The 17,956-nt window shown below is 27.2% G+C and overlaps 1 protein-coding gene across 8 annotated transcripts in view; it reads left to right on the top strand.

Annotated features, from left to right (window-relative positions):
• LOC129968615 (6-phosphofructo-2-kinase/fructose-2,6-bisphosphatase-like) overlaps positions 1–17,956 on the top strand; it is a 67,585-nt gene that overhangs the window by 34,096 nt on the left and 15,533 nt on the right. For 6 of the 8 annotated variants that reach the window (XM_056082691.1, XM_056082689.1, XM_056082686.1 and 3 more), the window contains exons 2-13: positions 1,333–1,458; positions 3,222–3,318; positions 4,044–4,107; positions 4,842–4,976; positions 7,093–7,276; positions 7,646–7,719; positions 7,803–7,874; positions 11,067–11,213; positions 12,513–12,617; positions 14,235–14,276; positions 14,764–14,851; positions 15,942–16,069. In XM_056082691.1, the coding sequence (XP_055938666.1) occupies positions 1,333–1,458; positions 3,222–3,318; positions 4,044–4,107; positions 4,842–4,976; positions 7,093–7,276; positions 7,646–7,719; positions 7,803–7,874; positions 11,067–11,213; positions 12,513–12,617; positions 14,235–14,276; positions 14,764–14,851; positions 15,942–16,069 (1,262 nt within the window). Of the gene's footprint in view, positions 1–1,332; positions 1,459–3,221; positions 3,319–4,043; positions 4,108–4,841; positions 4,977–7,092; positions 7,277–7,645; positions 7,720–7,802; positions 7,875–11,066; positions 11,214–12,512; positions 12,618–14,234; positions 14,277–14,763; positions 14,852–15,941; positions 16,070–16,145; positions 17,386–17,956 lie in introns of those variants that run through there. The other 2 variants (XM_056082687.1, XM_056082684.1) reach the window with 2 other exon arrangements.

The raw sequence follows: 17,956 nt of genomic DNA, 5'->3' as shown, positions 1-17,956 counted from the left end.
CATGGGACTTGTCTCCATTATGGTCATGTAAATACAGAACATACGTTGTTGTTGCTAATCTCCATGGCCTGACTTAGTCAGACCAAATCCAAAAATCCGTTGACAAGAAGAAAGTCAAAAACGAGGAAGGGAGAAGAATAAATTTCTCCCCAATGAAATTCTAGACAGTCCAGAATATGTTCAGCAGAGGCCTGATGCTGGCAGCATTTCGGGCAAAGAGGGTAAAACTTTTCACCCTGAGAAAAGAAAAGACATTTAAGGTGGCCACTGGCAAGGCGCAACAGGCAAGTGTTGGTTTTTCTATCACATACGTAAGACAATTAAACCAACTTTAATGTCTGACAACTCAACAAAATCGTACAAGTGAAGCTATATCAATGATTTAACTGAAATAAAATATAACCGAAATTCCCGGCATACTTACTAATAAGTAATGTGTTTCGGATCTCTACAGTATAGACCATTTGAAACTTCTGAATTTTGTGCAGGTTTATTATGGAAGGCGTTAAATGTGTACCTCAAAACGTTTTGACAATTTTTTTTATGCAATATTTTTCAGCCATTATAGCAAAAAATTGCTTTTTACGCCATTTTAAAGTTTAAAAAAATTGTCTTTTTAATGATATGTTTAATTGCCACGCAAATTTTCCTTAAATTTTGGCGATTCTTTAAAAATATTTTTTTCCCACAATTTTCAACAGATTGCATTGATAAACTGAAATTCAAATCTTTCCGTTGTTCCGTCAAATATTTAAACGTGTGATTTTCTTCAATTGCTGAAAAATAAAAAATAAAAATGCTCTCAAAGGCAATGTGCCATTTTTCGATATTTTTAAGGAATTTATTTGTAAATTGTTTTTAAACTTTTTTGGAATTGACGGGAATTTAATTAAAAATTTTGTACCAAAATAGATTAGTCCCATGGCATTTCTATTAAAACTAAAGCTATGGAGGTAGTTTCATTAAAAAAAGATCATAAGCATAATAAACTAAGCAAGTATTGGGCTATTAAAGTAGCATGGCTTTATGCCTGTCACAATTTGGTGTTTAAAACTATATTTCAGAAAGGGGCAATTGAACACTAACTGTAGTACTTAACGTTATTTATTAATTATATTTATATGTATATATTTGTGTGTGTGTATTGTATATTTGGTTTGTGTATTATATAAATAACCTCTAAAACCACTCTTTGCATTAAACTCTTTAAAAGTAAAAAAAAAAAAAATTAAATTAAAATTAAAATTGCATTAATTATGAATTTGAACTCATTTTATAATGATATATGCCGCATCTTTTGAATTTTTTTTCTACGAAATGTCTTTTTTTTAGGTGATCGGACCAATTATGTTAATCTGCCACATGTCATTGCCATGGTTGGATTGCCCGCCAGGGGGAAAACTTACATTGCAAAGAAGCTAACCCACTACTTAAATTGGATTGGAATCAAAACAAGAGGTAGCCGCGCTGTTTACTTGATTATTCCAGTAGGTGCTGCACTGTCAGAATCATCGTTCAGATCTGCGAATACTCCTGCTGTTATTTAAAAAACTATTCATTCATTCTTCCCCTTTGTAATAATTGAAGATTTTTCTTTGAGCTCTCCGTGATCTCATATAATAAAATATTTAAAGAATTTTGTTAATATAATTGTTATAACGCATTTTTATTCAACTTAATTATTTTATTATTTCAGTTTTAATTGCTTAGCTATTCAAATTTGTACCCCTTAATATATTGAATTTAACTATGTCTTTCTTGAATGTGTCTGTTCTTGATGGCAATACATTGTTTTTATGTTAAGAACTTACGACTTAACCTTGTAATGAATATAAAAATAATTTCTTTCTAGGTTCCTTAATAAATATAAGATTGGATGGGAAATGGTCTCCCCTAAACTTTCATGCATACTCTAATACTGGTGTTATCCCAGAGAACTTGATGGCATTGGCGTACAATAATTATGAAATATTAACCTTTGGCGTGGATATGGCATTGGCGTACAATAATTATGAAATATTAACCTTTGGCGTGGATTTCGTATTTTTACTAACTCTATCGTGTGTTCCTTGATGATTTTTCCGGCGATGAATTCCTGGCATGCAGTTAATAGGATCCGAAAATCGAATGTGTTTTTCATAACTGACTGAAATAAAAATCTAACACAGAGCTGCAATCATAATCACAAGATCTCATACCATATTTGATATAGTTAAGTCATTGCGTTTTTCAGTCACCGCTTTGGGTGCTTTTAAAAGTACAAACTGACAGGCCTCGTTCGATTCGGTTCCAAATTTGATAGGTATCTACACTATAAATGTTAAATATGTGAACCGAATTTTATCTATCTTGCTCCCCTCGTTTTGCAGTTATCATGTTAACTTGTATTCAAAAATCAGACTTCTTTTGAGCAAGATTTTGCTCAACATTTCATAGAAATCTGCACATTTGAAGTTCATCTATCCAGCTCAAAGTGTCTTTGAGTTACCTTTGTGACATGCAGATATGATGCAAAAATCTGTTTTTCGAACTCAGGAAGGTCTAAAACGTGCAGATTCGTCAAAATCTCGAGTCCGAATTGTTTGAAGATTACAATACTTTATGTATACAAGGAAGTAAAAAGAGATTGTTACGATTTTTAAACAATGTACACATTAAAAGGTGTTAATGAAACCTTTAGATATATTCTATAAGTAGTAGAATTGATTTTAGAGTTTAATAATGCTTTTATTCAAAATAAAATGCAGAAATATTTTTTTTATTCAGTTTATTTAATTTTGATTATATTCATTTATCGAAATTTTGTATCAAATGATTGCTTTAAGTTGCAACTTAGAATTGCTCAAAATGTCGTAAGCACTTGACAAAAGGTGTATAGATTGACGAAGCAAGATTTTTCATTCTAATTGCTGAGTTTATCAATCTCTTGGTCATAGAGAAAATTAGAAATGACATTGTTTTTGTTTCTTTTTGAGCTAATTTGTCACTAATGAGTGATTGTTGGGCACGATCGCTTAGATCATGCAATAAGAGATAGGACAAATACTAAAAATTTTAGCAATGAAACAATAATTTGATAATCATTGAAGTATGCAAAAGTATGTTTATAAATAACTAAAAATTTGAAAAGCTTTTGGAGCAATTTTATTAATTAATGCATTTAATAATTTCTTTTATATCTGCTAGACTTTCTTATAAATTTGTTTCATGTTATTTCTCAGTTTTTAATGTTGGAGAATATCGAAGATTAGCTACTGAAGCGTACAAGAGTCATGATTTCTTCCGTCCTGACAATGCAGCTGCAATGGCAATACGAAAGTAAAAAAATATTGAATATTTTGTGTTTCAAAATCGGAAGTATCCATTATCCGATTTATTTATTTTGTATATATTGTCTGTAAATTGGCAGATTACTATATTTAAAATAAGTAATATTATTACATTGGAACTTATTTTAGTTCTTTTACTCTGATCCATTGAATTAGTATAATGCTAAAGTATGTCCAGTAGTTTTAATTTGAAACCAAAACTAAAAAAATATGTTTCCCTTAATTGTTTTTAGTAGTTAAATAAGTTTTTAATGTGTTAAAACTGTTAGATATTAAAAATTAATTTTGCCTTCATTTTAAAATTGCTATTTTCTTTTACTGCATCATTCTAAGATTTTTATTAATTCAAATAATTATTATGGAATATTACAATATTGCAATTTGAATAATTACCTCTCTGAATCATTTATGATCAACAGAAATAAATTGAATTCTGTAATACAGTAAGTGTAAAATTATTTGTGTTGTGTTCATTAATTGCTTCACAATAGCACTCTTTGGAATTTCATGAATAACTGTGCAAGTGATTTATTTTGACCCCCTCCCCCCAAACATGCAAATATATATAAGGAGTGATTTTTTTAATGTATTTAATGATATTTTATCATGAATTGGAGAATTTTGCTGAATTTATCTAAAAATTCTAATGTCTTATGAATTCTTTTTTTTTTTTTTTTTTTTTTCATAACATGTACCATTTATTCTAATTTTTAGCAAATGTGCTCTTGATGCTTTAGAAGATGTTTGTACATGGTTAACAAATGAAGGAGAAGTGGCGGTATGGACTTTTTTTATTAAGTATTAAAATTATGTGGCATTTTTGTTTAAATTCATACAATGCATTGTAGCTAATCTTTAATCTTGTAAAATAATATTTTACACCAAATAATATGTAAAATATTTTGCATCATTTATTAGATTTTCTTTTATAAATGTTTTTTTGTCGCATATAAATCATTATGTTGTATATTTTGATTCTTATTACTTTTGATAGATATTTGCAAAATATGCTTAACAATAGTGAAAAATTTTGTCCAAATTATCATATTAATATCACTTTTCATAAAATTTTACTTAATTATTGCTAAAATTCTTTAATATTTGGACTTGCAATTTCATTTGCAGTCATTGCAAATGAAATATTATAAATGGCAATAAGATACACAACTCTTAATGAAATTTAACATTAGAAAGTTTTGAAAAATCTGAAATGATTTAAATTTGCGAGTTAATATTTTTGACAATTTTTAGAATTTTAACAATTTTTGACAATTTTTAAAAGTTTAACTATAATTTTTTTTAAAATCAAAAGCTATATTTCTAAAATGTTTCTAAATTTTTACTTTTTGCTGGCTGATTTTAATAAAGTTATATTTATCACCATATTGGTGAAGAGAAAATAAAAAAAATATTCAGTTGACTTTGGGGGGGGGATACATTTATTTGTTAGCATTTAAAAGGTTCTTTGTGATAGCATTAAATTCTAGTTACTGAATAATCATTTCATTTCAGGTTTATGATGCAACAAATACAACTCGTGACAGACGTAAAATGATACATGATTTGGTTTGCGAAAAATATGGTTTCAAGCTGTTTTTTATTGAATCTGTGTGTAGTGATCCTAGTATAATTGAAGTTAATATCAGGGTATGTATGCAAATAAAGTATATTAAATAATAATTAAATTCTCAGGAATATTTCATTTTACTTTGGGAAGCAGCAGCCTTCTTGCAGAGTTCCATTTTTAGGATCAAAGGGTGATTCTCTTGAGATACATTCCACCAAAGCGATGCTATGTACTTGCACATGCTGATTGTCAGCTTAGTCTGGGCCACATGTTTCTTGGCTGATGAGGTGTGAAAGTCCGTTACAATCATAGTCTTTACTATTTGACCATAGTTAAAAATGAACAAGTTCATCCCAATATAGTCTTGTTTCAAAATATGTCATTAGTTTTTTTAAAACAAATCTGATTGATCAATCTTGGATCTACTTTTCTGCAAATATTTTTAATAAATGCCCTAATTCTGACAAATAATGAAGACATCTATGTTGTATCAATTTTTGCAATGTTGGTGATAAATTTTTTTATGTAAAACTTTTACTGAAATTATTTGCTGAGTCTTTTTATTGATTGATGCAGTCAAAATTTGTATGAATTATATTCTGGCAGTTCAAACTCTATTATTTATGATTAAAACTATTTAAGTCTAAGCTTGCTGTTGTTGATGCTATATGTAAGCTTAAAGTCATATGTTCTCAAGTTTAATCATTTGATTTTTAATTTAGGCACATTAGCTGTTTAATTAAAGGTTCATTCAGATTGATTCATTTTGAAAGTATTGGTGTACTTTACAGATAAAGAAAATGTTAAAATGCAAATCAGCAATGCATAAATAATGTTTTTATGTGTAAATTTTCCAGTTGCATTTAATCCATTATAAACTCTTTTGTTTCATTAAATATAACACCTCTTTTTGTTTCAATTAATTTGATATCAAAAATTCTAACAGTCCATGGATTGCTCTATCTTAAAATTCCTGGGTTCTTTTGGTTCATTTGGATTCATATCTAAAGTTGATTTGCTTTCTTAAGTTTGGTGAAAAGATCTTTTAAACTAAAGTTAAGCATCTGTTTGCCTGGTGCCTTTAGACAATATATCTGATAAGGAGGTAGACTATCATGGTTTAGGTTTCTATTTCTAGATAAATTCTTTGAAAAATATTTTTAATTTAATATTATTATTATTGTTTTTGATAAAATTGACTGATATAGTAAGTCATTACATATCAAAATAAATCTTTAAAAAACGAAAGAGAATCCGGATTTCTAAAAGGATCATCAACAATAATAATATAAATCTTTTTAATGTTCAGTCTCTAAGTACATATTGGCACAAACACTGTATATATTTTTATTGATTTCAAGATGCGAAACTCTTTCCACTGATCTGCTTAAAATCTTTTAAAAGAATTTCATTTCTTCTATCATTAAAAATCTTGGATAAAAGTTAATCATTTGTCCCCCACCCCCTTTTTTTACTTGCTCACATACAAAATGTACTTAGTAAAGGATATTGCAATCCTCTAAAAATTTAATGTAAATATAAATGATTCTCCACAATTTAGACTTAGCTGAAGTCTTAAATGATCATCTTGGATATTGTTTATCCATGTGCATGGTGACATATATACTGAAAAAAAATATTGAGATAAATTAATGAAATTAAACATTTGTCTATTGCAATAAAATTATAGATACCTTAGAATTTGTATGACACTCACCATTGGGAATTCCTCTTACTCCCCTTCAAAAAAAATTACTCTTTTTTCATTACACCTTTAAAAAATATTTAAAAATATATTAATGCAATATATCTGGTTTGTTTAGTGAAAGTATAATATATATATTGTTTAAAATTAAATATATTGTTTGGTGATATATTTGTATGCTAGTTATCATAGCTGTAATTAAAAGTAAATATCATTTAAAAAAATTCTACAAATCAAATGTGGGGGAGGTAATCTAATTGACATCATTGAAGAAAGTTTTCATTTTTAAAAATTTTTTTAACTGATATAAAAGGGAATTTTTATCAATAATGTGAAACCATCTATATAAAAGAAAATGTTAATTCTGTGAATTTTTTATTGAATGCAATGCATGATGCATCATTTTTTACCTATTGTTATAAATGATATTATTATGTAGTTAAAATAAATGTATTATTATGTACATAATTAATATTTTTTTAATGTTTTAGGAAGTGAAAGTGCACAGCCCTGACTACAAAGACAGTGATAAGGATGCAGCTCTAAAAGATTTTATGCAGCGGATAGACCATTACCAAAAGGCTTATCAGACACTTGATGAAGAATTAGAAAAACCTTATTCATTCATGAAGATATTTAATGCAGGAGAGAAGGTCCTGGTCCACAGGCATGAAGGTAAATTTTCAAGAAAAATTCTTCTGGTTAATATAATGGAAGCATTACTTTTTGCATTTTCAATGATAATATAATATGGCATCAGCTTGACACCCGTTTCAAAATTATTTCAATTTCAAAGTGTTACTGTATTATATTAATGTTGAATGATATAACTGTTTTGTCACTATCAATTAACATTGAAAAAAAATAGTTTTCTCTAAAAATTAAATTAAAATTTATTATTTTTGGTAGATTTTTTCCTATTACCAGTACAAGAATTTAGTATTAAAAATTAGAAAAAGAAACTTAAATTGTGGAAAAGCATATTGTTCTTATGTTTAAATTTCTATGGTTTTAATTTTCGTATATTTTCCTGTTACATTTTAGGTCATATCCAGAGTCGAGTAGTCTACTATTTGATGAATATTCATATTTTGCCACGTTCGATATATATAACAAGGGTAATGAATAAATGATTATTTCCTAAACACTTTTTCTTTTATGTTTAAGCATTTAAAAGCTGAATTGTTCTGTATTTTTTCAGCATGGAGAAAGTGTCTTGAATTTGAAAGGTCGGATTGGGGGTGATGCAGAGCTGTCGCCTAGAGGATGGGAGGTAATTATGTTAAATATTTCCAGCATATATGAATTTTTTTTTTTTAATGAAGCTCCATGTTTATGTGAAAAGAGTTTGCAACAGGACTGTTAAACTTTTTTGACCCCATAACTTTTTTTTTATCGCAGAAATTTTAACAAAAAAAAATTGGGGGGGGGTTAAAAACATTTATTTGCAGGTATTAAATTACTTATTGATGAATTGTTTTAAATTAATTGTTAAAGAATCTAGAGTCATTGTGCAATTCTGAAGGGAAAAGTTCCTATAAGAATTGCATAATACCATTCTGAATTGAGATTCTAAATAAAGAAATCCTCATTTGCAGAATTGTTTTTCACATAAATATTTACTGAATATTTGTTTAATTTTGTCAATTATAAATGTATAATCACCTGTGAGCAATATAAAAATAGTTTCACAACAAACCTAACATGAACTGTAGGATTGAGGAAAACACTATACAAACTATCTATCATCCCTAAGCAGTTGCCATTGGATTAGGAGGTGAAGAATCTTTGGAAACACTTGGCATAGGAATTGTTTTCCATTTCTAACTAAAATGAAGAATGAGTAATAATGTCTAATTTAAAGAACTATTGAATTTACTCTTGGATTAATTGTACAGCTAATTTTAACATACTAATTATAAGTTGTAAGTTCTTGGGCAGTAGCTGCTTACTAAGCTAATCAAAATTTTAATCATACTTTAAATTAACAAGTTTAATTTTTCTTTAAACAAATTATTGTTCGAAAACCCTTCAGAATACTAATCTTACCTCATTCGTTTTCTCATTATTTTAAATATATTAAAAATATTTTTTGCATTAGTTTTAAATGTTGGATTTATAGTCTTGCAATGATATGAATTACACTTAATGTGCACAATATTGCTCTATGTAATTAAGAAAAAATTTTGAAATAAAATTTTATACAAAGCGAATTTTTCATATTAGATTTAAATTATCTCTCTCTCTCTCTCTTTTTTTTTTTGTTACATTTGACTATACATTGACATTTAATCCCAAACACTTATTATTAAAATGCTTTCTTCAAAAGCTGGTTCATAATTCCATGAGAGTCATTTAGGAAAAGTGGTGCAAAAAAATATTATTAAAAAATCACATTAATTCTAAAGATAGTAAATGTATTTTTCAAATAAGTTGAAATAAAATGTATTATTATTTACTGTCAAGTTTTAATTTAACATCCCCTATAACACTGTTTTCCTCCTGCCTTTGGAAATCACAAATTTTTACAATCAAAATTGCAAAATGTTTTTGAAACCATGTTATAGACTGAAAATGAAATGAAGTGGAAAATCTAGAAATTTAGAAATAATTTTATCTTTTTTGATAATGGAAGTTCTAAATATCCAATGCATTAAAATAAAAAACTTTAAAATTATTATACTTTTGAATTATTCCTCTTGAAGTGTGAGATTATTGACATGTATTTACAGGGTGTAGCAGATAAACCTGGACAAACAAATTTTAGTGTATTAAAAATAAATAAATTAACAAAATATAACAAATACTGATAATAGTAAACTTTTACTAATAAATAAATTCAATTGGTTTCAAAGTGGTCACCTTTTGCAGCGATGCAAAGGCGCAAATGCTTATTGAAATTTTCAGCAATGGGTCATAAGTCTTCTACCTTTAATCTATCCCATTCCCGTTAAAGCCCTAGACTTCAAAATGGACCATACATTGTAATTCATAAGACTGAGATTCGGCGAGTTTTGTGCCCACTCTGTTTTTGCCCTTGTGAGTTGGTGCGGAGTCTTGTTGAAATGTCCATTTTACTTGCTGAAGTGCAGTTTGGCTTGCAGAACTACAACAGCTTCTAGAATGTCCCACTGTTGCACTTTTTGATTTATTTTAAACCAGAGGTGTTTTGCTCTTGCACAAATTCCACCCTAGACAAGGATCGACTTAGGATGTTGGCGATGTTCAACAATTGCCGAGGTGCTTGGAGTGTCTACAGACCAGACCCTGTCGTTTTGGGAGTTATGAGCTCATTGGATGATAAAGAGCTTCTCATTAATGAAAAGGAATCTCTCCCATCACTCACATGCGGCCCGTCTAAAAAAGATTTTGGTATCTTTGGAGTCGCACGAGTTTGTTTTCTTCAGTGAGAAGCTTTTCGTCACAATACTCAGTCACTTATTTACATTTCATGAGCAATCTTTCTCAGGGAGACCTTCGAATTTGGTTGAATTAGCTTTTTGATGGCCTTATGGCTATTGAAAGTAACTACTGTCTGTTTACGTTCACTTCCTGGACACCGACCATCAAGTTCTTTGAAACGACAGATTGCCTCAGACACTATTTGCCGAGACACATTAAGCAAACGATCTCGCACTGTTGTTTTCCTTGTTCTAAAATAGTAGATCTTTGGCTTGACGTAAAAAAAGCCAAAAAACGATATGTAAACTAAAAGATATTTTGTAAAATATCTTGTAATTGAAGTGGGAAACAAAAAGAAATGAACACAAATTAAAAAGAAATTAGTTAACTTTTATTCTATGATGCAATAATTTTGTCCGAGTTTTTTTGCCACACCCTGTAATATTTAAAACAATTACAAAAAATTTGAAAGTTACATTTTTATATTCTGTTTTATTTGCTTCTATATGTCTATAGAGCATATCTTAATCTTTCCCCATTCTTTACGAAAGTTTCTGATTCCATTTCAATTCAAGGTTTTGAACCAAACTTAAAAAATAAGTGAAAGTGCAAAATTTGAACTATGAATAGATGAAAGGAGAATTCAATCAAATAGTTATTTAATTAGCAGACAAAAATTTTTCAGCTTAATTATTTTTGCTTGCAGAATAGTTAAGAAAAATTGTGAGTGTTTTAGCAGTTCTATGTGTTTCATAATTTATGTCCATATGTGTTTTGTCATTCGTCCAGTGCTCTAAAGTAAAGTATTTTAGTAATTAATTGATGAATCAAGTAAAATCTGAGCTGGAAAACCTTATCTCATAAATAAAATGGTTCTGAAATTGATATTACATAAATGAAGTAGTGATAAATTATACAGATTTTTAATTTATATTATTGTTTTATACATTGGAAATCTCTTTGCTTTATTTTTATAATTATTGTTGCTGAAATTTTAAAAAAAATAGCTATCATGTTAGATTACAGGAGTAAAAAATATCTCAAAATTGCTTTTTGGTTGCAGTATGGCCGTGCTTTGGCACGTTTCATTCAAGAGCAGGATATTCCACGATTACGTGTTTGGACAAGCCAGCTTCAAAGAACCATACAAACGGCTGCAGAAATTGATGCCCCTCAAGAAAGATGGAAAGCTCTAAATGAAATAGATGCTGTAAGTCTTTAATTTTAAAATAAGTAAACAGAAATATAAGTTCTAGTTTTTTGATATAATTGTGTGGAGAGCTAAATAAATAAATAAGAGCTTATTAAGTTTTGCTTGTTATAGGAAGCTTGTCCATCCTGATCAAAATTGATCGAATTTTCAAAGATTTTTTTTTTTTAAATTTAAAAGGGATTTTTTGTTATTGCTATTAAAAATCTCTCCTCTTTTAAATAGTTTAGTTAATACTGTGAATACTGCAAAACTGAAAAAAATATGGTACTTATGAGCTCTATATGTTCTGCATAATAAATTGCTCAGTTGATTTTTTTTTTTTTTAAATCATTTTAGTCTAATTTTTTTAGTTTAATTTATTGTGAAACTGTCCTCATTTCTTTTGATATTAGTATTATATTATCATAAGTTTAAATTTCAGTTTCATTAAAAATTAAGTTGCTAATTTTTTTTTCCCCCATTACAATTTTCAGAATTTTCTTAAAAATATTTTTGTGATTGTTAAAATTTTTATAGATTTCCTACTGAAGAACTGCTCATAAAAAAAAAAATACTAAATTGAAATCTAATATGATCTGGAGTTTTTGTAATTAACAGAAATTAAAATAATTGCCAGTACTTTCAGTCTTACTTTCTTCTTGATCTTGATAGTGCTTTGTTTTTCTCCCTCCCTCCCCCCATAAAAAATGGGGAGTACCTACTGTTAGAAAACTAAGATGCACTTTGTTATATTTAGCTAATGTCTAATTTACCGAGTTAACTTGTTTTTGTGTAGAATGTATGCTCAAATTAGTTGAAAGAATTCAACTAATTTGAAATAAAATAAATTTAAATTAATTTATTTAAATATAATTTTGTTCTAATTTTAACTAACATTGCCAATATAGATTTTGTTTTAAAAAATTTGAAATTTTTTTTAAAATTAAATATTTAAGAAAAAAATAGAAAATGAATTTGTAATTGTAATCAATTTTCTCAAATCTGTAAGAATAATTAAGACAGTCAATTCACAATTCATAAAGCATTTGTGCAGTTTAAATATTACCTTTTTTCTTTGCTGTCTTAATTTAATCAGTAATTCATTCTTATTTTTTTTTCAGAAAGCATTTATTTTGATTTAGTGGAATTGATAAAATAATTACAAGTTTAAATTATTAAGGGTTTTTTTTAATGTTCTCATATTACATTTTAATTTGATTAATATTGGTTTTGATATTGCCTTAGCTTAGTTTGTAGTGAATGTTCAAAAATTAATTTAACATGGAATACTATAGTGTGAATATTATTTGTTTGTAGGGTATCTGTGAAGAAATGACTTATGAAGAAATTCAAGAAAGATATCCGGAAGACTTTGCTGCTCGTGATCAGGACAAATTCCATTACAGATATCCCAGAGGAGAAGTTAGTTTTTAAAAAATATATTAGCTTTTTTAAAAAATCTTTTTATAGACTTTTTGTGATTCATGTATCATATTAAAATAATTTGCTAGACATTAGATGAATGATGTATGATTAACTATTAATAATTTTTTTAGGAAGACTTTTTCAGTTTTTATCAAAATAATCCGCTCACCTTAGGCTAGTTACATAAGACAGTTATTGATATCCTAATGTTTGAACCAGTAAAAATAGTAACAGTTTTCAAGATATATATTTAGTTCTAAATTATGGTGGGAATAAATTATTTGTTAGTTCTTTAGTTAATAATAGTTAAAATGTTTCCTTATTATAATCATACTGAAAGTATTATAATAAAAACCAAATGGTTTCATATGTAGTACTCATTACCCTCATTTATATATTATATGTATAAGAGTTGATAAACTAAAAGTTTTATGTCTACATTTGAGAATTTTTCCTATAGTTGCTTTCAATATTTTAATTGTTATGGTAATTTGTGACGATGTGTTCATAATGAACATTTTCCAGAGTTTTTAAAATTAATAACCTGTTCTAATGGAATCATTTAAATGGTGTTGCAGATGATTTCAACTTGATTTTACTATTTTTGCTGTAAATATATATATCAGAAGTAATTCTTCTAAAGGTATTGGTAATTTCTATTCACTGTATGTGCATTATGAATGACTTATCCAGGTAATACTAATTTTTTACATAAAATATTTATTTCCTCTTGAAACTTTATTACATCCAATTTTAAAAATAAATTTATTCAAATAATATACATTTTCATATTTTATGTTATTGTTAGAAAGTGTAAATTTTAGGAAATTATATACATGACTAGATTTCATTTTCCAGTGAAAAAAGAATTTCAGTCAAAATTTAAATTTGAAGTTTTCAATATTACTGTTTTTTGCTAATTGATTTTTTTAAAACCTACCTCAACCAATTTTTAAAAAATATTCTGCATTAACTGATGTAGCCTATCAATTTGTTTTTAGAAATACTTATGCCATATTAAAATGTTACTTCAAACTTTATGAAATATTAATGTTTGTGACTTTCACAGTAACAGATTTTTAAAACATTTCCCTTGGATAAAATATTTTAACAAGTAAGAAGTGGAGCTCCTTTCATTAGATCTAAATTTATCTTTCACACATATTATAAATTTTTTCTGAGACTGTATGAAGTTTTGATGTCATATTCTGTTTTTGTTGTATGCTTGCATATTTTATTCCAAAATTAATGACTGCTATATAAGATGTCTTATTATTCCTGAAATAGCAATTTAATCTTCATATTATTAGCTGTATTTGATTTCATGTATACAATATATTATCTTAAAAATAAGCATGTTTGTTTCTAGTAATAATATTTTAATTTTAATGAAATCTGTTCATTCTTAAAAAATTATGTTCATATTAATGTTCAGTTTGCAGCCCTTAACATCTTATTGTGAGAAATATTTGGTATACTGCTTGTTCTTTTATCTGAAACTCTTTTATTTCAAACTAAATCATGCATTTGAGCATGGCTATGATGAATTTGCTTTTTGTATTGTAAATAAATATCTGTTCCTTTTTACAATTTTTATCAATTTATTTTTCATAGTCTTATGAAGATCTTGTTGCAAGATTAGAACCTGTGATTATGGTAAGTCTTGAAAGTCATAAAAAAATATTTCAAGTAGCATTACAATGTATCCATATTACCTGAATAGTTCTGACTTTTATTTTTGTTCCAGATTTGAATTGAATATTCTAGTTCTGCTGTTTTTTACTTATGAAAGTAATAGTTCGTTTTTAAAGGGGGGTGGGTGGGACAATAGAAAATGAACAGATAGATTTCATTTTTGAAGGGAGTGGGATTCTTTCCTTTATATCTATTTTTAAATATAAAGGAAAGAATTTACAGAAAATCAGAATTTATCCCTGTATTATTGATTCATGTGCTTGAACTAGTCTGAAAAAATTATTAAATTATGTGGTTTAATTTATTCTAAATTTTAAAATTTTTATTAAATAGCCTTTTTTTTATTTATTGAATTTGTCAATCTGTACACCCACTTTCATACTCTGCACTGCATTTTTGTAGATATCTGCATTATGATAGGTAAATTGTTTCTTTTAATGCTTTTTAGGAACTTGAGAGACAAGAAAATGTTTTGGTTGTTGGTCATCAAGCTGTTTTGAGATGTCTTTTAGCATATTTCCGAGATAAAAATTCAGGTATGTAAAACTTCTATGCTTTTTTGGAGGGAAGAGGCTGAATTTTTTCCTATTCTTTGTATTATTTAATCTATTCAATGATCATGTAATTCTTCATACTTTTTCATCAAATAGTATCGGATTTATCAGTAAAATTCAGTTTTACTACTAGTAATTGGGGAACAAAAGTTATGCAGATTCATTCAAACGAATTGAAGCATGTCTATTAATATGCACACTTCTGTTCTAATTTTAAATAACCGAGCAGTAAATCTATTTATATATGTTGTATAATTTTGGCATATATGTGGCCGAAAGGAAGTGAATTTTTGTATGTTCAATTTATTTTGCCGCAGGAGGCACAATTTTTATACAGGAAGAAAGATGCTATGTGTACGTTCACACCAAAAGACGAGTGAATGTCACAATTTTCCCCTTTGGTTAGCTTATTAAGAGTTTCTGAGAGGGATTTCTTTGACATATGTTTGTTTAGGCAAGAGAATTCTGTGTATTTGAAAAAGATGTGCAAGTTTACATGGGCTTTTCTTAAACTGGGTCACAACTCCATGTCAAATCATGTATAAAGATTCTGAGAGGAAAATTCTTACAGGTTGCTCTAATTTAAAATTGTCATTGGCAGACAAGCAATTTTTAGAATAATCTTGAGAGATTTCATTAAAATTTGTGAATTAACTACCTTTTAATTAACTTTTGTTTCATTTATTATTTTCTGATTTTAATAATGTAGCAAACATTTTCACAAAGAAATATTTCTGTATACAGAAAAAGTAGGAAGTAAAATTTATTACAATATAATCATCAAGACATTTTGCTTCCTTAACATATTTCTGTTCATGCTGAATTTTCAATTAATAGCATGAAAATGATATAAACAATATTTTCTAAAAGTTAAAAATTCATATAGCAAGCTAAATTTAGCAACTGTAGTTTCCATAATTTTTGAAATGAAATTACAGTCATCTCTGATTATTTAAGTTTGTTTAATAATAAGGGAAACATTTTTATATATAATATTGTCTAGAATCTTTTGTTACAAAGGTATTTTAGGGAAATTTTGATATATTAATGCCTTTCCCCCGTTTGTGTTTAGAAGAATTGCCATATTTGAGGGTACCCTTGCATACCGTGATAAAACTAACTCCAGTCGCTTATGGTTGTGAAATGGAAATGTTTACTCTTCCTGTTGATGCTGTGGATACTCACAGAGAGAAACCGAAGGTATGTGCCAAAAGCTATAGCTACAGAATGTGATAGAATAAGTCAAAGAAAAAAGTATATAAATATATTTTTGTAGAATCAAAGATCAAGGCACTACAGATTTGTAGAATCAAAGGTCAAGGCACTACAGATTTGTAGAATCAAGCAAATAATTTCAGATAAGTTTTGAAAAATGTAATGGTTTAAAATTTAATGTTATAGCCTTTAATTACTCAAAATCTTAAGTGTGGTTTGATTTATTCATTTTACTACATCAAAATATGTAATTTCTTCTATTTATCGAATTTAATTATTTAAAAAATGGCACTTTTTAAGTGACAGTTCTCATCAAGCATAAATGCATCATGAATAAATGATATAAAATGGAACTTATCTATTGACAATACAGCAACTTTATACTATGAAATTTGTAAAAATTTACAAAAACTTTCCAACTTAAAATTTTATATTTTCATTGCTATTAGTCTGATGAAAAAGTACTAAATAATTGATGCTAATTATATTTTTGAAATTAATTAAATGTACTGTAAATGTACTAAAATGTTGTATAAATAATACTAATTCATGTTTATAAAATAAATTTTCATGAGTTGGGCAATAGAATTTCCTATGGAATTCATAGCAAATAGTGATTAGTATTAAATTATAGTGAAAAAGAGCCAAACTTCCCTTTGCAAAAGGAATGCTTGTCTACTTACTGAAGAGAAACTTACATTTTTGCTTTAAACTGGTGAAATAAATGCATTTTTAATATAAAGTTTTAAAGGCAATTTATGACTTAATTAAAAATTTTAAAATGTGTGTGTGCACTAATATGCAAGTTAATGAGTAACTGTAATACATAATTTTACATTCCTTTTAATTGAGCTTATTACTTTTTAAGTGCCATCTTGAAATGTTTTATTTTTCTGTGATATTGTAACTTTGCTTTGAATGTTTTTGTGATTCTTTTAAAGTTAAGCCTTATCATATTTGTATATTGCATTTTAAGTGTTTTATATTATTCGAGTCAATTTTTAAAGAATTTTTGTTTTTAAAGAATGTCTTACTATTTTTGTATTGATTTGCTCTGGTTGTATATTACTTGGTTATTTCAATAAAGCTTATCATTGTGATGTCTGCTTAGCACGCTTATGTGTTTGTTTTTGTGATAGGAGATAAATTAATCTCAAACTTTGCAACTTTCAATTTGAAAAAAAAAGTTCGAACTCGAACTTTTTCCTTTCCTTAATAATTCATAAGAAAAGCACTAATTCTTTCACTTGAATGTTATGGAGTTTTTTTCCCATTAAAAAGAATTTTTTAAGAAACCACATTTTCTTTAAATTTCAAATATGATATTTAACATTTGTTTTCTTTACATCTTTTTTTGTATCTTTAAAATTATTTAATTATACTGTGTACATAATAAAACTCTATGTAAAAGTTCATAGCTTTTAAAACAATTTTGTATTAATTTCGTTTGTGTTAATATAATTGATTTTTTCCAACATTCAATATGTTTAAATTGGAAATAAATTTATAAAAGTTTTATTTGTCCAAATGTTGAAGCAAAAAAAAAAAAAAAAAGAGAGAGAGAGAGAAGAACAACATATATATAGAGAGAAATTTTTTACTTTAGATGGGTAAACGGACAAATTATTATGGAAGTAAGTTTTTTTGTAAATGAACGAAATAAATTGGTACAAGAGAACTTCATCAAAATTTATTCAGTGAAAAGGAAAATACTGCTGTAAAATAATTGTTTAAATGCAATATGCTTCTGCTATTTCTCATTATGTATCAAACTGTGCTTTTCTTGTCCTGTTTTGTTTTCCATTAATATGGTAAATAAATTATTAAAACTATTTCTGTGGAAGTTATCTTTCTTTTTAAGTGACATTTTGT

The sequence above is a fragment of the Argiope bruennichi genome, chromosome 5 (assembly GCF_947563725.1).
Source record: "Argiope bruennichi chromosome 5, qqArgBrue1.1, whole genome shotgun sequence".
Taxonomy (NCBI): Eukaryota; Metazoa; Arthropoda; class Arachnida; order Araneae; family Araneidae; genus Argiope; species Argiope bruennichi.
The sequence above is the reverse complement of the archived record's forward strand: the minus strand, read 5'-3'. Positions and strand labels throughout refer to the sequence as shown.